This window comes from Hemibagrus wyckioides, linkage group LG04 (assembly GCF_019097595.1).
Source record: "Hemibagrus wyckioides isolate EC202008001 linkage group LG04, SWU_Hwy_1.0, whole genome shotgun sequence".
Taxonomy (NCBI): Eukaryota; Metazoa; Chordata; class Actinopteri; order Siluriformes; family Bagridae; genus Hemibagrus; species Hemibagrus wyckioides.
Window position 1 is genome coordinate 28,607,787 of NC_080713.1, and position 18,412 is coordinate 28,626,198.

General features: G+C 43.1%; 1 protein-coding gene across 1 annotated transcript in view; it reads left to right on the top strand.

Annotated features, from left to right (window-relative positions):
- The first annotated feature begins 2,124 nt into the window (after nt 1–2,124).
- The window catches only part of pepd (peptidase D), a 60,737-nt gene continuing 44,449 nt past the window's right edge, over nt 2,125–18,412 (top strand). The window contains exons 1-4 of the mRNA XM_058387612.1: nt 2,125–2,274; nt 7,524–7,710; nt 10,651–10,778; nt 12,636–12,699. Of these exons, the coding sequence (XP_058243595.1) occupies nt 2,258–2,274; nt 7,524–7,710; nt 10,651–10,778; nt 12,636–12,699 (396 nt within the window). The 5' untranslated portion in view covers nt 2,125–2,257. The remainder of the gene's footprint in view (nt 2,275–7,523; nt 7,711–10,650; nt 10,779–12,635; nt 12,700–18,412) is intronic.

The window sequence follows — 18,412 nt, forward strand, 5'->3', positions numbered from 1 at the left end:
CTCCAGCCTCCTGGTGGTCCAGTGGCAGGATCCTGCGCTCTCACTGCTGCGGCCCCTGGTTCAATTCCCTGGGCAGAGCGCCACCCCAGCCACTGAAGAGTTAACTCTCAGTGTCGGTCCCAAGCCTGGATAATAATGGGAGGGTTGCGACAGGAAGGGCATCCGGCATAAAACCTGTACCAAATCATGAGGACAAATGCACGGGACAAACACTAGGATTAAAAAAAATATATATGTGTTTTTTTTCTCCATTAACTAACAGTGCATTTTTAATCCAGGCTTAAATGATGTGCACAGTCCGTGTGAATGAGCTGTTGCTGCAGAAACGACAACATACAGGATCCAGAATTCGACCAAGCTGTGTTATCATTCTAGCTAGCAACAATTACTTTTTATCACTGATTATGTGCTTATGTATTTGGTAAGAAGTCTTTTGGAACGTTCATGAGACTAGTTACTTCCTGTTCTCGCTGTTTTATAAATAAACAGCTAAACATTAATTCCTTCACCAGACACCAGTTTTTTTCTCTCTCTCTCGAAGTTAATAGGTAAAAAAAAAAGAAAAAAAAGATGCAGCTTTTCATGTTAAAGAGAAACTATAGAAGCGTGAATATCTAAAGATGTTGGAAAACTGAAAGTTACAGCTTTATTACTGACTGCCGTGAAGCGCTGACACTGGAGACTCCTTCCCTAAATAAAAGTATCCTTTCAGAAAGCTTCACATCAGCGATTATGTTTCTCTTTGTAAACTGACACCTTCTTTCAATCCTATATTTATTACTTGTTATTATTCTGAGATTACAAGCCACAGTTAATGCGCTGTTATTTTTGAACCAATAGCATTTCTCAAACAGCATGGAGCACAAACCGATAATGATTTTCACAAGACACAAAAACAAGAGGCAAAAAGCGAGAGTGGTGAAGGACTTTAGCTGCAGCAACACACGTGATAACAGGAACTAACTTGTTTCGCAAAGGTTCTACAACATTAAAGATATTTAGGAATGGATATAAAGTAGATGGCTTTTATTTGTAATAAATTAGAATGTGTATTCAGGTTGTTTGTGAGGAATACTACACATTTATAATAAACACTTTGGAGCATGCTGTTACTATCAGGAACTAATATAAGCGTGTATTTCTCGTTGTGAATCCTATTTGTTCTTGTGTTTTAACAGTTTAAATTTAAGAGTTTATAGGTTTCTGCTTGAACTTGGAATCTAAGGGCAGGCAGGGTTGAAAAGGGTTCATTCACCCAGCCTGGGCTTTGTTTGGTCATGTAGGGGCTTTATCTGAGTTAGCAGAGACTTTGCCTGCCCACTGTGGGCCAAGCAGTGGGCTTCATCTGGCTGGACGAGGCTACATCTGGCTGAGCAGGGGTTCTACAGGGCATGTGGGTGCTTGGCCTGGGCAAGCAGGGGTTTTGTCTGGGGCTTCATCCATTCAGTCTGGGGTTTTATTTGGTCAAAGAGTGTCTTTGATTGCACAGTCTTGGGTAACAACTGGCTAAGCAGACATTTCTACAGGGCAAGTAAGGGCTTCATCCCCCAGCCTGAGGCTTTACTTGGGACTTTGTACGCACATCTTGGAGCTTCATCAGGTGAAGCAGAGGCCAAGAAGGGGATTAGTTGTGTGTGAGGAATACTGCACACTTATAATAAACACTTTGGAGCATGCTGTTACTATCAGGGACTAAAATAAGCATGTATTGTTCTTTGTGAATCCTATTTGTTCTTGTGTTTGAAGAGTTTAAGTAAATTTAAGAGTTTATAGGTTTCTGCTTGAACTTGGAATCCAAGTGCTTCAGCAGAGATTCTTTACTTTCACTTTTATTTCCTTATTTTTTACTAAATGATGTCATAGCATGAAGTACGAAATACATCGTGGAAATATATGTAGATCACAATAAAATCCCGAACTGTCATGTTTATTCTGGTTTTATGGATTGTTTATTAGCTTTAAAACAGCAACAACAACAACAACTAGCACGCGAAATGAGGCGCACAGTGATGACGTTGAGGCGCGTGCCCGCTTTCAAATCCTGATTTTTTTTTTAAATTAATTTATTTATTTGATCCAGTGCTCTAGTTAACGAGTTAATGTCCTAACTAGTGGCTCTAGGAGAATCCAGAGAACCGGAGGGTTGTTTAAGGAAACCTAAAGAGAAGGAGGAGCGCTCTGTTAAAACGGAAGCACGCGCACGCTGTCTGCGCGTGCCAGCTGATCCAGCCAGGTCACGTGACTCAGGCTGATCAACATGGCTGCAGCAGAGGGGTAAGGCTGCTCTCCTGCTCGCTTTAACTCTTAAGAAATTGTTGTATTTTTATTCATTTAAAAGATATTTTTTCCCGATCGATTTTGTTTGGGTTACTTGTTCGCAAAAGGACATTTCTGGGATAAAAAAAAAAGCTGTCGATTGATCCCGGTGATGAAAGTTTTCATGCTTGTGAAGAAAGTTTTCTTTTCATTTTCTTTTTATTTATTTATTTATTCATTTTGGTAAAGAATTAAAACCATTTCTGTGTACATTCGTATTTCACATGAGGGGTTTTATGTGAGGAAGGATTTAATAATGATGTCCGAGCATTAAAATCATTTTTTGATCCTTTTTTTTTTTTTTAAATAAATAAAATCCAGTCATTTATTTCTATTTTTTTCCTCATATTTTTCTAAACCACTTCCCCCTTTTTTCCCCTGCTTACTTCATCTCTTTTCTTCTCCTCTTGCTCTTTGGCTGATCAAAGTTCACGTCCTGATGCGTGATATCACAGTGATTTAATCTTTAGCCTGTGCTTCAGCGTCTCACGGCTGTTTGTGTGTCCTGAAGTAACACTGATACACTGATAAGAGAGATGTAGAGATAAATATAATGAGCTGTAAAGATGATACAGATGTGATAACATCTGCAGTAAACCATCAGCACTTTCCTCTCTGTGTCCAGGCTCGAGTCTGATACGGCTCAGGACAGGTACACCTCTGTAATAAATCTCTTACATCAGATCACGCTCTGTCTCTCAGATCCTCTAGCTGTTTTTTTTAAACAGCTGTATACGTGATCAGGAACACACACAGGAGCGACAGAGCTCGAGATCATCTTCCCTTTTTCTCACGTGAACGTTTTTTTTCCCTCTCTAGCATAGAATGTCTGTAGTGAAGCAGGAACATCTTTATGAGTTGATCAGGAGTTTTGTGTCACCGCTAACTCTGTGTGTGGGTGTGTGGGTGGGTGTGTGTGTGTGTGTGGGTGGGTGTGTGTGTGGGTGGGGTGGGTTTTTAGTAATGGTGATGTATTCAGACTTTTTTGAAAGATAGATATATAATAAGCAGAAGTGTGTTTCTGTAAGGGAAACTGCAGCAGGAGATTATTGAATGCTTCTGTATACACTACATTACACACAATCATCAGTCAGCACACATACATAACACATATTTTACACACACATTACACATTACAGACACACTTCACACACACCACAAATCAGTCCTTACACACATTACACACATGATACAGGCACATCTCACACACACACATTACACACATGATACAGACACATCTCTCACACACACACACACACACACATTACACACATGATACAGGCACATCTCACACACACACACACACACACACACATTACACACATGATACAGGCACATCTCACACACACACATTACACACATGATACAGGCACATCTCACACACACACACACATTACACACATGATACAGGCACATCTCACACACACACACATATTACACACATGATACAGGCACATCTCACACACACACATTACACACATGATACAGGCACATCTCACACACACACACATCACACACACATATTACACACATGATACAGGCACATCTCACACACACACATTACACACATGATACAGACACATCTCTCACACACACACACACACATATTACACACATGATACAGGCACATCTCACACACACACACACACATATTACACACATGATACAGGCACATCTCACACACACACACATCACACACACATATTACACACATGATACAGGCACATCTCACACACACACACATCACACACACATATTACACACATGATACAGGCACATCTCACACACACACACATCACACACACATATTACACACATGATACAGGCACATCTCACACACACACATTACACACATGATACAGACACATCTCTCACACACACACACACACATATTACACACATGATACAGGCACATCTCACACACACACATTACACACATGATACAGGCACATCTCACACACACACACACACATATTACACACATGATACAGGCACATCTCACACACACACATTACACACATGATACAGACACATCTCTCACACACACACACACACACACATTACACACATGATACAGGCACATCTCACACACACACACACACACACACATATTACACACATGATACAGGCACATCTCACACACACATATTACACACATGATACAGGCACATCTCACACACACACATTACACACATGATACAGACACATCTCTCACACACACACACACACATATTACACACATGATACAGGCACATCTCACACACACACATTACACACATGATACAGGCACATCTCACACACACACACACACACATATTACACACATGATACAGGCACATCTCACACACACATATTACACACATGATACAGGCACATCTCACACACACACATTACACACATGATACAGACACATCTCTCACACACACACACACACACACATTACACACATGATACAGGCACATCTCACACACACACACACACACACACACACACATTACACACATGATACAGGCACATCTCACACACACACATTACACACATGATACAGGCACATCTCACACACACACACACATTACACACATGATACAGGCACATCTCACACACACACACACATTACACACATGATACAGGCACATCTCACACACACACACACACACACACATATTACACACATGATACAGGCACATCTCACACACACACATATTACACACATGATACAGGCACATCTCACACACACACACACACACACACATATTACATACATGATACAGGCACATCTCACACACACACATATTACACACATGATACAGGTACATCTCACACACACACACACACACACACACACACACACACACACATCACACATGTTACATGCACATTACACATTATAGACACACTTCACACACCCCAGGTCAGGTCTTTACATCTCACACACACAATCACACACACACACACATTACACACATGATACAGGCACATCTCACACACACACACACATTACACACATGATACAGACACATCTCACACACACACACACATTACACACATGATACAGACACATCTCACACACACACATTACACACATGATACAGGCACATCTCACACACACAATCACACACACACACACATTACACACATGATACAGGCACATCTCACACACACACACACATTACACACATGATACAGACACATCTCACACACACACACACATTACACACATGATACAGACACATCTCACACACACACATTACACACATGATACAGACACATCTCACACACACACATTACACACATGATACAGGCACATCTCACACACACACACACATTACACACATGATACAGGCACATCTCACACACACACACACACATTACACACATGATACAGGCACATCTCACACACACACACACACACACACATATTACACACATGATACAGGCACATCTCACACACACACATATTACACACATGATACAGGCACATCTCACACACACACACACACACACACACATATTACACACATGATACAGGCACATCTCACACACACACATATTACACACATGATACAGGCACATCTCACACACACACACACACACACACACACACACACACACACATCACACATGTTACATGCACATTACACATTATAGACACACTTCACACACCCCAGGTCAGGTCTTTACATCTCACACACACAATCACACACACACACACATTACACACATGATACAGGCACATCTCACACACACACACACATTACACACATGATACAGACACATCTCACACACACACACACATTACACACATGATACAGACACATCTCACACACACACATTACACACATGATACAGACACATCTCACACACACAATCACACACACACACACATTACACACATGATACAGGCACATCTCACACACACACACACACACACACATTACACACATGATACAGGCACATCTCACACACACACACACACACACACATTACACACGTGATCCAGGCACATCTCACACACACATTACACACAGGATACAGGCACATCTCACACACACACACACACACACACATTACACACGTGATACAGGCACATCTCTCACACACACACACACACACACACATTACACACGTGATACAGGCACATCTCTCACACACACACACACACACATTACACACGTGATACAGGCACATCTCTCACACACACACACACACACATATTACACACATGATACAGACACATCTCACACACACACATTACACACATGATACAGACACATCTCACACACACACACACACACACACACACATATTACACACATGATACAGACACATCTCACACACACACATTACACACATGATACAGACACATCTCACACACACACACATCACACATTACCTGCACATTACACACTTTACACACACACACACACATTACACACATGATACAGACACATTTCACACACACACACATTACACACAGGATACAGGCACATCTCACACACACACACATTACACACGTGATACAGGCACATCTCTCTCACACACACACACACACATTACACACGTGATACAGGCACATCTCTCACACACACACACACACACATTACACACGTGATACAGGCACATCTCACACACACACACATATTACACACATGATACAGACACATCTCACACACACACATTACACACATGATACAGACACATCTCACACACACACACACACACACACATATTACACACATGATACAGACACATCTCACACACACACATTACACACATGATACAGACACATCTCACACACACACACATCACACACATGATACAGACACATCTCACACACACACACATCACACATGTTACATGCACATTACACACACATCACACATGTTACATGCACATTACACACACATCACACATGTTACATGCACATTACACATTATAGACACACTTTACACACACTTCACACGCCCCAGGTCAGGTCTTTACATCTATAATGTGTATAGTGTATGATATGAGATGTGTTTGTGTATGTCAGTGTGTGTGTTTGTGTACAGAGAGTTAGTGTCTACATGATCAGTGTCAGTATATGGTCTGAGTCTCACGTCTCTGTTTAAACAGCTCGGGAACTACACTGCCTTTTCACATGTGACCAATAAAGACCTGACCTTACTGTGTGTGTGTGTGTGTGTGTGTGTGTGTGTGTGTTGCAGGAAGGCAGTGTACTGGTTGGGGAAGGACACTCTCAGGGTGTCGGCTGCCCTGTTCGCAGAGAACCGCCGTCGTCTTTGTGCGGCTCTGAAGGCCGGAGACTCTCTGCAGCCCAAATCCGTGGTGGTTCTGCAGGGGGGAGAGCAGAAGCAGAGATACTGCACCGATACAGATGAGCTCTTCAGACAGGTGCCTGGAAACACACACACTGGAATTAACTGGTGCCAAGGAATAAACCAAACTGGGAGCTGAAATAGATTCCTGACTTCATTCAGATTGATGACTCAAGACATGTTTGGTGTCTCTTTGCAACAAGGCTAATGTTGCTAACAAACAGTGGAAGCTTATAGCCTCCAGTGTAGCATCATGTACAGCTAAATCATTATTTATTTATTTATTTATTTATTTATTTTGATATTTATTTTTTTATTTTTGATATTTATTTATTTATTTATATTCCTAACAATAAGTGAAAGCTACTGCACAGCTAAATATTTATTTATTTATTTATTTATTTATTTATAAAAATATATATATATCCCTAACAAATAGTGGATGCTTATAGCCACCAGTTTAGCATCATGCACTGCTAGATAATTATACTTTTTTTTTCTTTTTTTTTTTCTTTTTTATTTATTTATGTATTTATTCATTTTAATATTTATTTATTTTTATTCCTAACAAATAGTGGAATCTTATAGCCACCTGTTTGGCATCATGCACAGAAAAATCTTAATTTTTTAATTTTAATATTTATTTATTTATTTATTTATTTATTTATTTATTTATTTATTTATTTATTTATTTATTTATTTATTATATTCCTAACAAATAGTGGAAGCTTATAGCCACCAGTTTAGCATCATGCACAGCTAGATCATTATACTTTATTTATTTATTTATTTATATTCCTTCTTTATGAGCTCTGTGTGGCGCACTATAATCTTTAAAACACGGACAAAAGGACAGAGATAAAAACAAGATCATTTCTTTCCTCTGCGTCAGGCCCGGGTAGGGGCGTGGCATACATTCTAGAGGCGGGGCAATGGGGTTTATGATTGATGGCTGTGAACGTCGCACTTCGACTAAAACTAACCTTGTAGATTTGTGTTGAACCAAAAGTGGGAAAAAAGTTATTGAATTTGAAAGTGTGTGTGTGTGTGTGTGAATTCAGCACTCCTTCACATCTAATTTCCTCATAAATCAACATTCTCTTTCTTTTGTTTGTCTGATTGGTGGTGACGTAAACCCTGGCCTCGTTTGAGGTGTGTGTGTGTGTGTGTTTGTGTCACTGAGGTAAGGAGAGAGCGCAGGCGGACTCAAGGCCGTGAGCCTCGTCAGACGTAATTGTTGCTGAAACATTAACAGTGTGTGAGGGGGAATCGGGCACGGTGTGTGTTATCTGAGATCAGACCTGCTGATGCCAGCTGGTGTTTCTGATAAAGATGGCCATAAACAGGACGGATATCTGATCCCCTGCACCTGCACCCTGGGATTAAACCTGGTTCTGGGGTCTGAAGTCGAGCTGTGTGCGGGTTACATTACACTGAAAAAGCCTGAGTAACAACCGGAAAACTTTTTATTTACTTTAAGCTGGCATTCTGGACAGAGTGGACTGAGTGAATAAATTAATTAGCAAAAACCATTACCTCTGGGCTGTTCTCACTCCTGATTGGCCGGTTGTGCTTCTCAATCCTGATTGGCCAGGTGCAATTCTCAATCCTGATTGGCCAGCTGTGCTTCTCAATCCTGATTGGCCAGATGTGCTTCTCAGTTCTGACTGGCCAGATGTGATTCTCAATACTGATTGGCCAGATGAGCTTCTCAATTCTGACTGGCCAGATGAGCTTCTCAGTTCTGATTTGCCAACTGTGCTTCTCAATCCTGATTGGCCAGATGTGCTTCTCAATCCTGATTGGCCAGATGTGCTTCTCAGTTCTGACTGGCCAGATGAGCTTCTCAATTCTGACTAGCCAGATGAGCTTCTCAGTTCTGATTTGCCAACGGTGCTTCTCAATCCTTACTGACCAGATGTGCTTCTCAATCCTGATTGGCCAGATGTGCTTCTCAGTTCTGTTCTCCAGATGTGCTTCTCAATCCTGATTGGCCAACTGTGCTTCTCAGTCCTTTTTGGCCAGCTGTTCTTCTCAGTGCTTATTGGCCAGATGTGCTTCTCAGTCCTGATTGGCCAGATGTGCTTCTCAATTCTTTTGGCCAGATGTGCTTCTCAATCCTGATTTCCTATTGTGCTTCTCAATTCTGTTGGCCAGATGTGCTTCTCAGTCCTGATTGGCCAGATGTGCTTCTCAATCCTGTTTTCCAATTGTGCTTCTCAATTCTGTTGGCTTGATGTGCTTCTTAATTCTGTTGGCCAGGTGTGCTTCTCAGTTCTGATTGGCCAGCTGTGCTTCCCAATCCTGATTGGCCAGCTGTGCTTCTCAATGCTGATTTGCCAGATGTGCTTCTCAATTCTGATTGGCTAGTTGTGCTTCTCAAGTCTGATTGGCCAGATGAGCTTCTCAATCCTGATTGGCCAGCTGTGCTTCTCAATCCTGATTGGCCAGATGTGCTTCTCAATTCTGATATAGCTGGATGTGCTTCTCACTTTTTTCGGCCAGATGTGCTTCTCAGTCCTGATTTGCCAGCTGTGCTTCTCCGTCCTGATTGGCCAGCTGTGCTTCTCAGTTCTGATTTGCCAGATGTGCTTCTCAATTCTGATATAGCTGGATGTGCTTCTCACTTCTTTTGGCCAGATATGCTTTAGTCCTGATTGGCCAGATGTGCTTCTCAATCCTTATTGGCCAAATGTGCTTCTCAATCCTGATTGGCCAGGTGTGTTTTTCAATCCTGATTGGCCAGGTGTGTTTTTCAATCCTGATTGGCCAGGTGTGTTTTTCAATCCTGATTGGGCAAAACATGTTTTTATTCATTATTTAATGGTGTAATTTAATGTGATGTTAGATGATGTTATGTTTCTGAATCTAGAATTCTTGTCTTTAGATGTGCTTCTTAAATAAAATTCTTTTTGATCCCAAATCCTAAAAAGTGTGAGACAGTCAACCTGCTGGACGGGGGTGTGTGTGTGTGTGTGTGAGCAGTGTGTGATTCTTGTCTTGTTCTTACATACAGGAGTCCTTCTTCCACTGGACGTTTGGGGTGACCGAGGCTGACTGCTATGGGGCCATCGACGTGGACTCAGGCAGATCCTTCCTCTTCGTACCCAAACTACCTGAAAGCTATGCCACCTGGATGGGAAAGTGAGTCAATCCTCCACTTTTCACTCACTTTTCAAACCCTTTTGATCATTTCTCTTATCAGCTTCTTTATTTTTGAGCACTTTATGAAACTATTTTTAACCTAAGTAATAAAATAAAGTTTTCCAGGGTTCTGGAGCGTCACTGTACATGATTTACACACGATAGGCTCAGCTGTAGCCTCTGTGCTCTACACTTTGATCTTGTTGCTATAGCAACACAGGTGATAGTGTTATTTACGCTAAAGCAGCAATTCCCAACAGGAAAGCCGACTCACTGAACGGGAAAGAACGGGAAAAGTTGCAGTTCCAACTGGCTAGTTGTACTTCTCAGTTCTGATTGGCCAGCTGTGCATCTCAATCCGGATTTGGCCTGCTGTGCTTCTCACTTCTGATTGGCCAGCTATGCTTCTTAGTTCTGATTGACCAGCTGTGCCTCTCAATCCTGTTTGGCCAGTTGTGTTTTTCAGTTCTAAATCACTAGCTGTGCTTCTCAGTTCTGATTGGCCAGCTGTGTTATCTTGGGTTTGATTGGCTAGCATTTCTGTTTTGACTGGCTGGCTGTGCTTCTCAGTTCTGATTGTCCAGCTGTGCATCTCAATCCTGATTGGCCAGCTGTGTTTCTCAGTTCTGATTTTCTGAGTCAAAAAACAGGTTGTTGGAGATTTACTGGGATACTTTTTTAAATCCTAAAACAATGCTAGTCAGTTTTTTTGATGCATTGATCCTGAGACAGGTATCAGGTCTGATCACATGTCTGATTACCTTTGAGAAATGCTCTGATACCGTGTGACAACACGTGACATAAAGCCAAGAGCTCTGACATGTTCCTACTACACCAGTAACGTTTCTCAACAAAACATGACTTTGTTGCTAATAATATACTCCACTTAATCATGTGTCTAATGACCGGATTAAAGAGTGCGCATGATCAGATCATGATGATGTCACCGGGATGTTGGTGCTGATGTGATCTACATTGTTTAGGTGATAAACACACACACATGATGAAGTGGTAAAGTGTGTGTTGTAAAAACAGCAGTACCCTGGGTTCGATTCTCAGTTCAGCTGTGATCTCAGGGGTTTCATTTTGTCCAGAGAATCCACACTCTATGGTGAAGGATTTACAAAAACGAATTGTGACGTTATTCCATTCAGTCACGTAGAACCGGAGCCAATTAGCATACAGTGTGAGAGCATGGCCTCTGATTGGTTAATGCTAAACGCATTCTCTGCATTTGCACATGTATCAGTTCATCCCTCGTTCCCAGTGTGGATGTGTTCTAGTGAGAGAGAGGAGGTGATGTGAGGTAACCCTGCTGCAGGTGTTTCTGGAGTTGAAGAACCAGAGATGAAGTCATGGACAGGTTCAGATCTGTCGCTGGAGGCCGAGAATTTAAAGTCCATCAGTATTTAAACTGCTGCATGTGTGAAATAACTCGCTGTAATTCGACTCGCTTCCACATGAGCAGCTGCTGGAGGTTTTTCTCGGAGAGATGACCTGAGAGATCTGAGTGAGATTCAGGACACGGTGTTTGTGTTGTGGTATTGTCTGTGATGATGATGATGGTGGTGGTGATGGTAATGATGGTGGTGATCATGATGGTGAAGGTGGTGATAATGGTGATGATGATGATGATGGTGATGGTGATGATGATGGTAATGATGGTGGTGATCATGATGGTGAAGGTGGTGATAATGGTGATGATGATGGTGATGGTGATGATGATGGTGGTGGTGATGGTAATGATGGTGGTGATCATGATGGTGATGGTGGTGAAGGTGGTGATAATGGTGATGATGATGATGATGATGATGATGATGGTGATGATGATGATGATAATGGTGTGTGTTTCGACAGGATCCACCCACCGGAACACTTCAAGGAGAAGTACGCAGTGAATGAAGTGCACTTCACCAGTGATGTGAGTGAGACAGAGCTTTATATCAGATATTACTATGTGAAGGTTTCTCATCATATAATGTTGAAAAGGAAAAAGTTATTTATAAATGGAATAAACACCACATTCGAGTCCCAGTTACTATAGAAACGCTAACGAGTGCATGAATGTAATTAGAGATAATGAATCGACATCTGACCAATCAGAATCCAGTATTCAACAGCATGTAGAAAGGAGCTTCACCATCTTCATGGCAGAGGCATGAAGGAAAAAGTTAGTGAGTAAAGTGTGACGGAGAGGAGAGCGTGCCCGAGTGTCTGACCGCGATCCGTCTGGCTGAGAGACGGCCCCCTGACCTCGGCTCCGGAGATGACAGAGCGGGAATGTTAACGAAGAGGCGGCTGTTAGGAGCGCGCTGACAGGAAGTCACAACTCTGTCACTTCCTCACGATGAGTGTTCAAAGTAGACGCTGGGGGCAGGTCACTGCATAAGCTGTCATAAACAAACACACACACATGCGCACACACACACATACGCACACACACACACACACACACAGAGACATTCAGTATAGTATGTGCCAGTCTCTTAGCTCATGGGCTTCAAGACGTGCATCAAATTGCTGTCAAAATTTGACCACACCCCCCTCACAATATAGCCACGCCCAGTCACACACATACCACACCCCATAACGCTATGGCCACGCCCAGTCACACACACATCACACATGTACCACACCCCATCACACTATAGCCATGCCCAGTCATACACACACACACACCTCGCATCACACATATACCACACCCCATCATACTATAGCCACGCCCGGTCACATACACACACACACACCTCACACCACACCCCCTAACACTATAGCCACGCCCAGTCACACACATACCTCACATCACACATATACCACACCCCATCATACTATAGCCACGCCCGGTCACATACACACACACACCTCACACCACACACACCACACCCCCTAACACTATAGCCACGCCCAGTCACACACATACCTCACATCACACATATACCACACCCCATCATACTATAGCCACGCCCGGTCACATACACACACACACACACACACCTCACACCACACACACCACACCCCCTAACACTATAGCCACGCCCAGTCACACACATACCTCACATCACACATATACCACACCCCATACACACCCCATCATACTCACACAACACATAAACACACACCACACACCATCACACTTTCTCAACACACACACACCACACACCATCACACTTTCTCAACACACACACACACCATACACACCCCATCATACTCACACAACACATAAACACACACACCACACACCATCACACTTTCTCAACACACACACACCACACACCATCACACTTTCTCAACACACACACACCATACACACCCCATCATACTCACACAACACATAAACACACACACCATCACACTTTCTCAACACACACACACCACACACACTCCATCATACTCACACAACACATAAACACACACACCATCACACTTTCTCAACACACACACACACCATACACACCCCATCATACTCACACAACACATAAACACACACACCATCACACTTTCTCAACACACACACACACACACCATACACACCCCATCATACTCACACAACACATAAACACACACACCATCACACTTTCTCAACACACACACACACACACACCATACACACCCCATCATACTCACACAACACATAAACACACACACCATCACACTTTCTCAACACACACACACCATACACACTCCATCATACTCACACAACACATAAACACACACACCATCACACTTTCTCAACACACACACACCATACACACCCCATCATACTCACACAACACAAACACACACACCATCACACTTTCTCAACACACACACACACCATACACACCCCATCATACTCACACAACACATAAACACACACACCATCACACTTTCTCAACACACACACACCATACACACCCCATCATACTCACACAACACATAAACACACACACCATCACACTTTCTCAACACACCACACACCATACACACCCCATCATACTCACACAACACATAAACACACACACCATCACACTTTCTCAACACACACACACCATACACACCCCATCATACTCACACAACACATAAACACACACACCATCACACTTTCTCAACACACACACACCATACACACCCCATCATACTCACACAACACATAAACACACACACCATCACACTTTCTCAACACACACACACCATCACACTTTCTCAACACACACACACACCATACACACCCCATCATACTCACACAACACATAAACACACACACCATCACACTTTCTCAACACACACACACACCATACACACCCCATCATACTCACACAACACATAAACACACACACCATCACACTTTCTCAACACACACACACACCATACACACCCCATCATACTCACACAACACATAAACACACACACCATCACACTTTCTCAACACACACACACACCATACACACCCCATCATACTCACACAACACATAAACACACACACCATCACACTTTCTCAACACACACACACACCATACACACCCCATCATACTCACACAACACAAACACACACACCATCACACTTTCTCAACACACACACACACCATACACACCCCATCATACTCACACAACACATAAACACACACACCATCACACTTTCTCAACACACACACACCATACACACTCCATCATACTCACACAACACAAACACACACACCATCACACTTTCTCAACACACACACACACACACACCATCTCCCTTGCCGCACCCTATTGCACATTGTATTGACTTTATTGTATTGATGCAGTGTCTCTCTCTCTCTCTCTCTGTCTCTCTCACACACACACACACACATTTTCCATACACACTGCATTAACTTGTCACGTTTAACATCATCACACCATACATAAGCTTTATGACGCGTGTTCATGATGTATTTCCCTCACTGCACACACACCATGTTGTTAAAGGAGGGCTCGTGATGTAGCTGATGTTCTGGATGAAAAACTCCTCTGGAGGAATCTTCAGACTGTCAGATGTTTTATAGAGGAGACGGGTGAAGATGCTCGGGTCTCTGTTTGACCTGTGTGTCCTGCTCTCCAGCTGGCTGTGTGTGTGTGTGTGTGTGTGTGTGGTAGAATGACCGAGGCTCCTGCTGCACTCCAGTGTTTCTGAGCTGTGCTCGAGCCACCACGCTGTGCTGTGAGATCAATACAGCTGCTGTGAATGTAAATCAGCCGTGTGTGTGTGTGTGTGTGTGTGTGTGTGTGTGTCACTCTCTTTGTCTGTCTGTCTTTATTTCTGTGTTGTACTCAGGCACTAGCTTTGTCTGTCTCTTTATTTGTCTGTCTGTCTGCCTGTCTATTAGTCTCTCTCTCTCTGTCTCTCTCTCTCTGTCTTACTTTCTTCATTGGTGTAGCTCTTTGTCTTTTGATCTTTCTCTCTGTCTGTCACTCAGTTTCTTTCTTTATCTGTCTGTCTAGCACTCTGTCTTTCTCTGTACGTGTTTTTCTTTCTTTCTTTCTTTCTTTCTTTCTCTCTCTCTCTCTCTCTCTCTCTCTCTCTCTCTGACTCTCAGACTTTGTTTCTTTCTCATGCACTCTCGCGCTGTCTGTCTCTGTCCCTCTCTCACTTTCTCTCTCTCTAACTCTCTCTCTCTCCCCCCTCTCTCTCTCTGTTCTGTGACGTGTGATGTGTGTAAACCCGAGCTGGGATCATGTCTTGTCTTTCCAGTCTCGCACTGCTGTCCGTCTCTCTGCTCTGTGATGAGTTCAGACTCACGATCTCTCCGTTCCAGTCGTACTCGAGCGTAAAGGTGACCAGCGCTCATTTATTCCTCTTCTCCTTCTCCACCATGCAGACCTGCCCCTGATTCTCTCTATTTTTAGCCTCTGTATTTATAACTCAACTCGGCCTTCATCATCCTCCTCTTTCTCTTCAGTTTTTTCATCACTCCGTCACATTTACTAACTGAAGAACAACTGATACACATATTTTTTTTCCAGCATCTGAGTCCGGAGCATCAAACGACATTTTATACTGGTTTCATATAACGTTTCCATGGCAACAAAGTAGTTATTCGTTCACAGTAAGAGAAAGGAACGAGGGAACGTTACGCTCGCTTAAAGCTGCTATAGTATAGGTGACGACACAAACATAGTTTTTATGATAAGTGTAACTATAAATGGACGAAAATTCCTAACATGTCCTTCTCCGGAGTGTTATAGGGAGATGATCGGGTTCGGATAGAGAGTTTGGTGAAATGAACACCGCCGCATTGTTGATTTATTTCCTCTGAACTGCACAACACTCTTATTCTGTACACAGCGTCCTGCTGGCACTCAGGGTTTATCACTGAAATGTGTGAGAGAGAAAAGCTTTAATCAGACAGATCATCTGAGGAGACAGCCAGAACAGCAGATGACCAGTCAGACATACACACACACACAAACACACACATAGTGTAGTTCATACTCTATCTCGCACTTTTTATCCCTTTTACTGTGTGTGTGTGTGTGTGTGTGTTACGTGTGAGGAGAAAGTTGGTTTGATATTGAAAGTTTATTTGGAGTGAGTGTGTGGTCTTCATTAACACGTGTCAGTCTGTTCTATTTAACGTCTGTTAACACTCCACAAATTAACAGTTTATTTTAGCAGAGTGTTGGCAAGATGGGAAAATATTTCAGCTTCCCAAATCATTAAGTTAAAAATAAAAAGTTAAAAGTTAAACAAACACATGCCCCTTTTTACCTTTACTCACTCTGACAGACACAGAGGCCACACCTCCTTTCTCCTTTACTCACACTGACACACACAGAGGCCACGCCTCCTTTCTCCTTTACTCACACTGACACACACACACGCACACAGGCCACGCCTCCTTTCTCCTTTTCTCACACTGACACACACAGAGACCACGCCTCCTTTCTCCTTTACTCACACTGACACACACAGAGGCCACACCTCCTTTCTCCTTTACTTACACTGACACACACACAGGCCACACCTCCTTTCTCCTTCACTCACACTGACACACACACAGGCCACACCTCCTTTCTCCTTTACTCACACTGACACACACACAGGCCACACCTCCTTTCTCCTTTACTCACTCTGACAGACACAGAGGCCACACCTCCTTTCTCCTTTACTCACACTGACACACACAGAGACCACACCTCCTTTCTCATTTACTCACACTGACACACACAGAGACCACACCTCCTTTCTCCTTTACTCACTCTGACACACACAGAGGCCACACCTCCTTTCTCCTTTACTCACACTGACACGCACAGAGGCCACACCTCCTGTCTCCTTTACTCACTCTGACACACACAGAGGCCACACCTCCTTTCTCCTTTACTCACACTGACACACACAGAGGCCACACCTCCTTTCTCCTTTACTCACTCTGACAGACACAGAGGCCACACCTCCTTTCTCCTTTACTCACACTGACACACACAGAGGCCACACCTCCTTTCTCCTTTACTCACACTGACACGCACAGAGGCCACACCTCCTTTCTCCTTTACTCACACTGACACACACAGAGGCCACACCTCCTTTCTCCTTTACTCACACTGACACGCACAGAGGCCACACCTCCTGTCTCCTTTACTCACTCTGACACACACAGAGGCCACACCTCCTGTCTCCTTTACTCACTCTG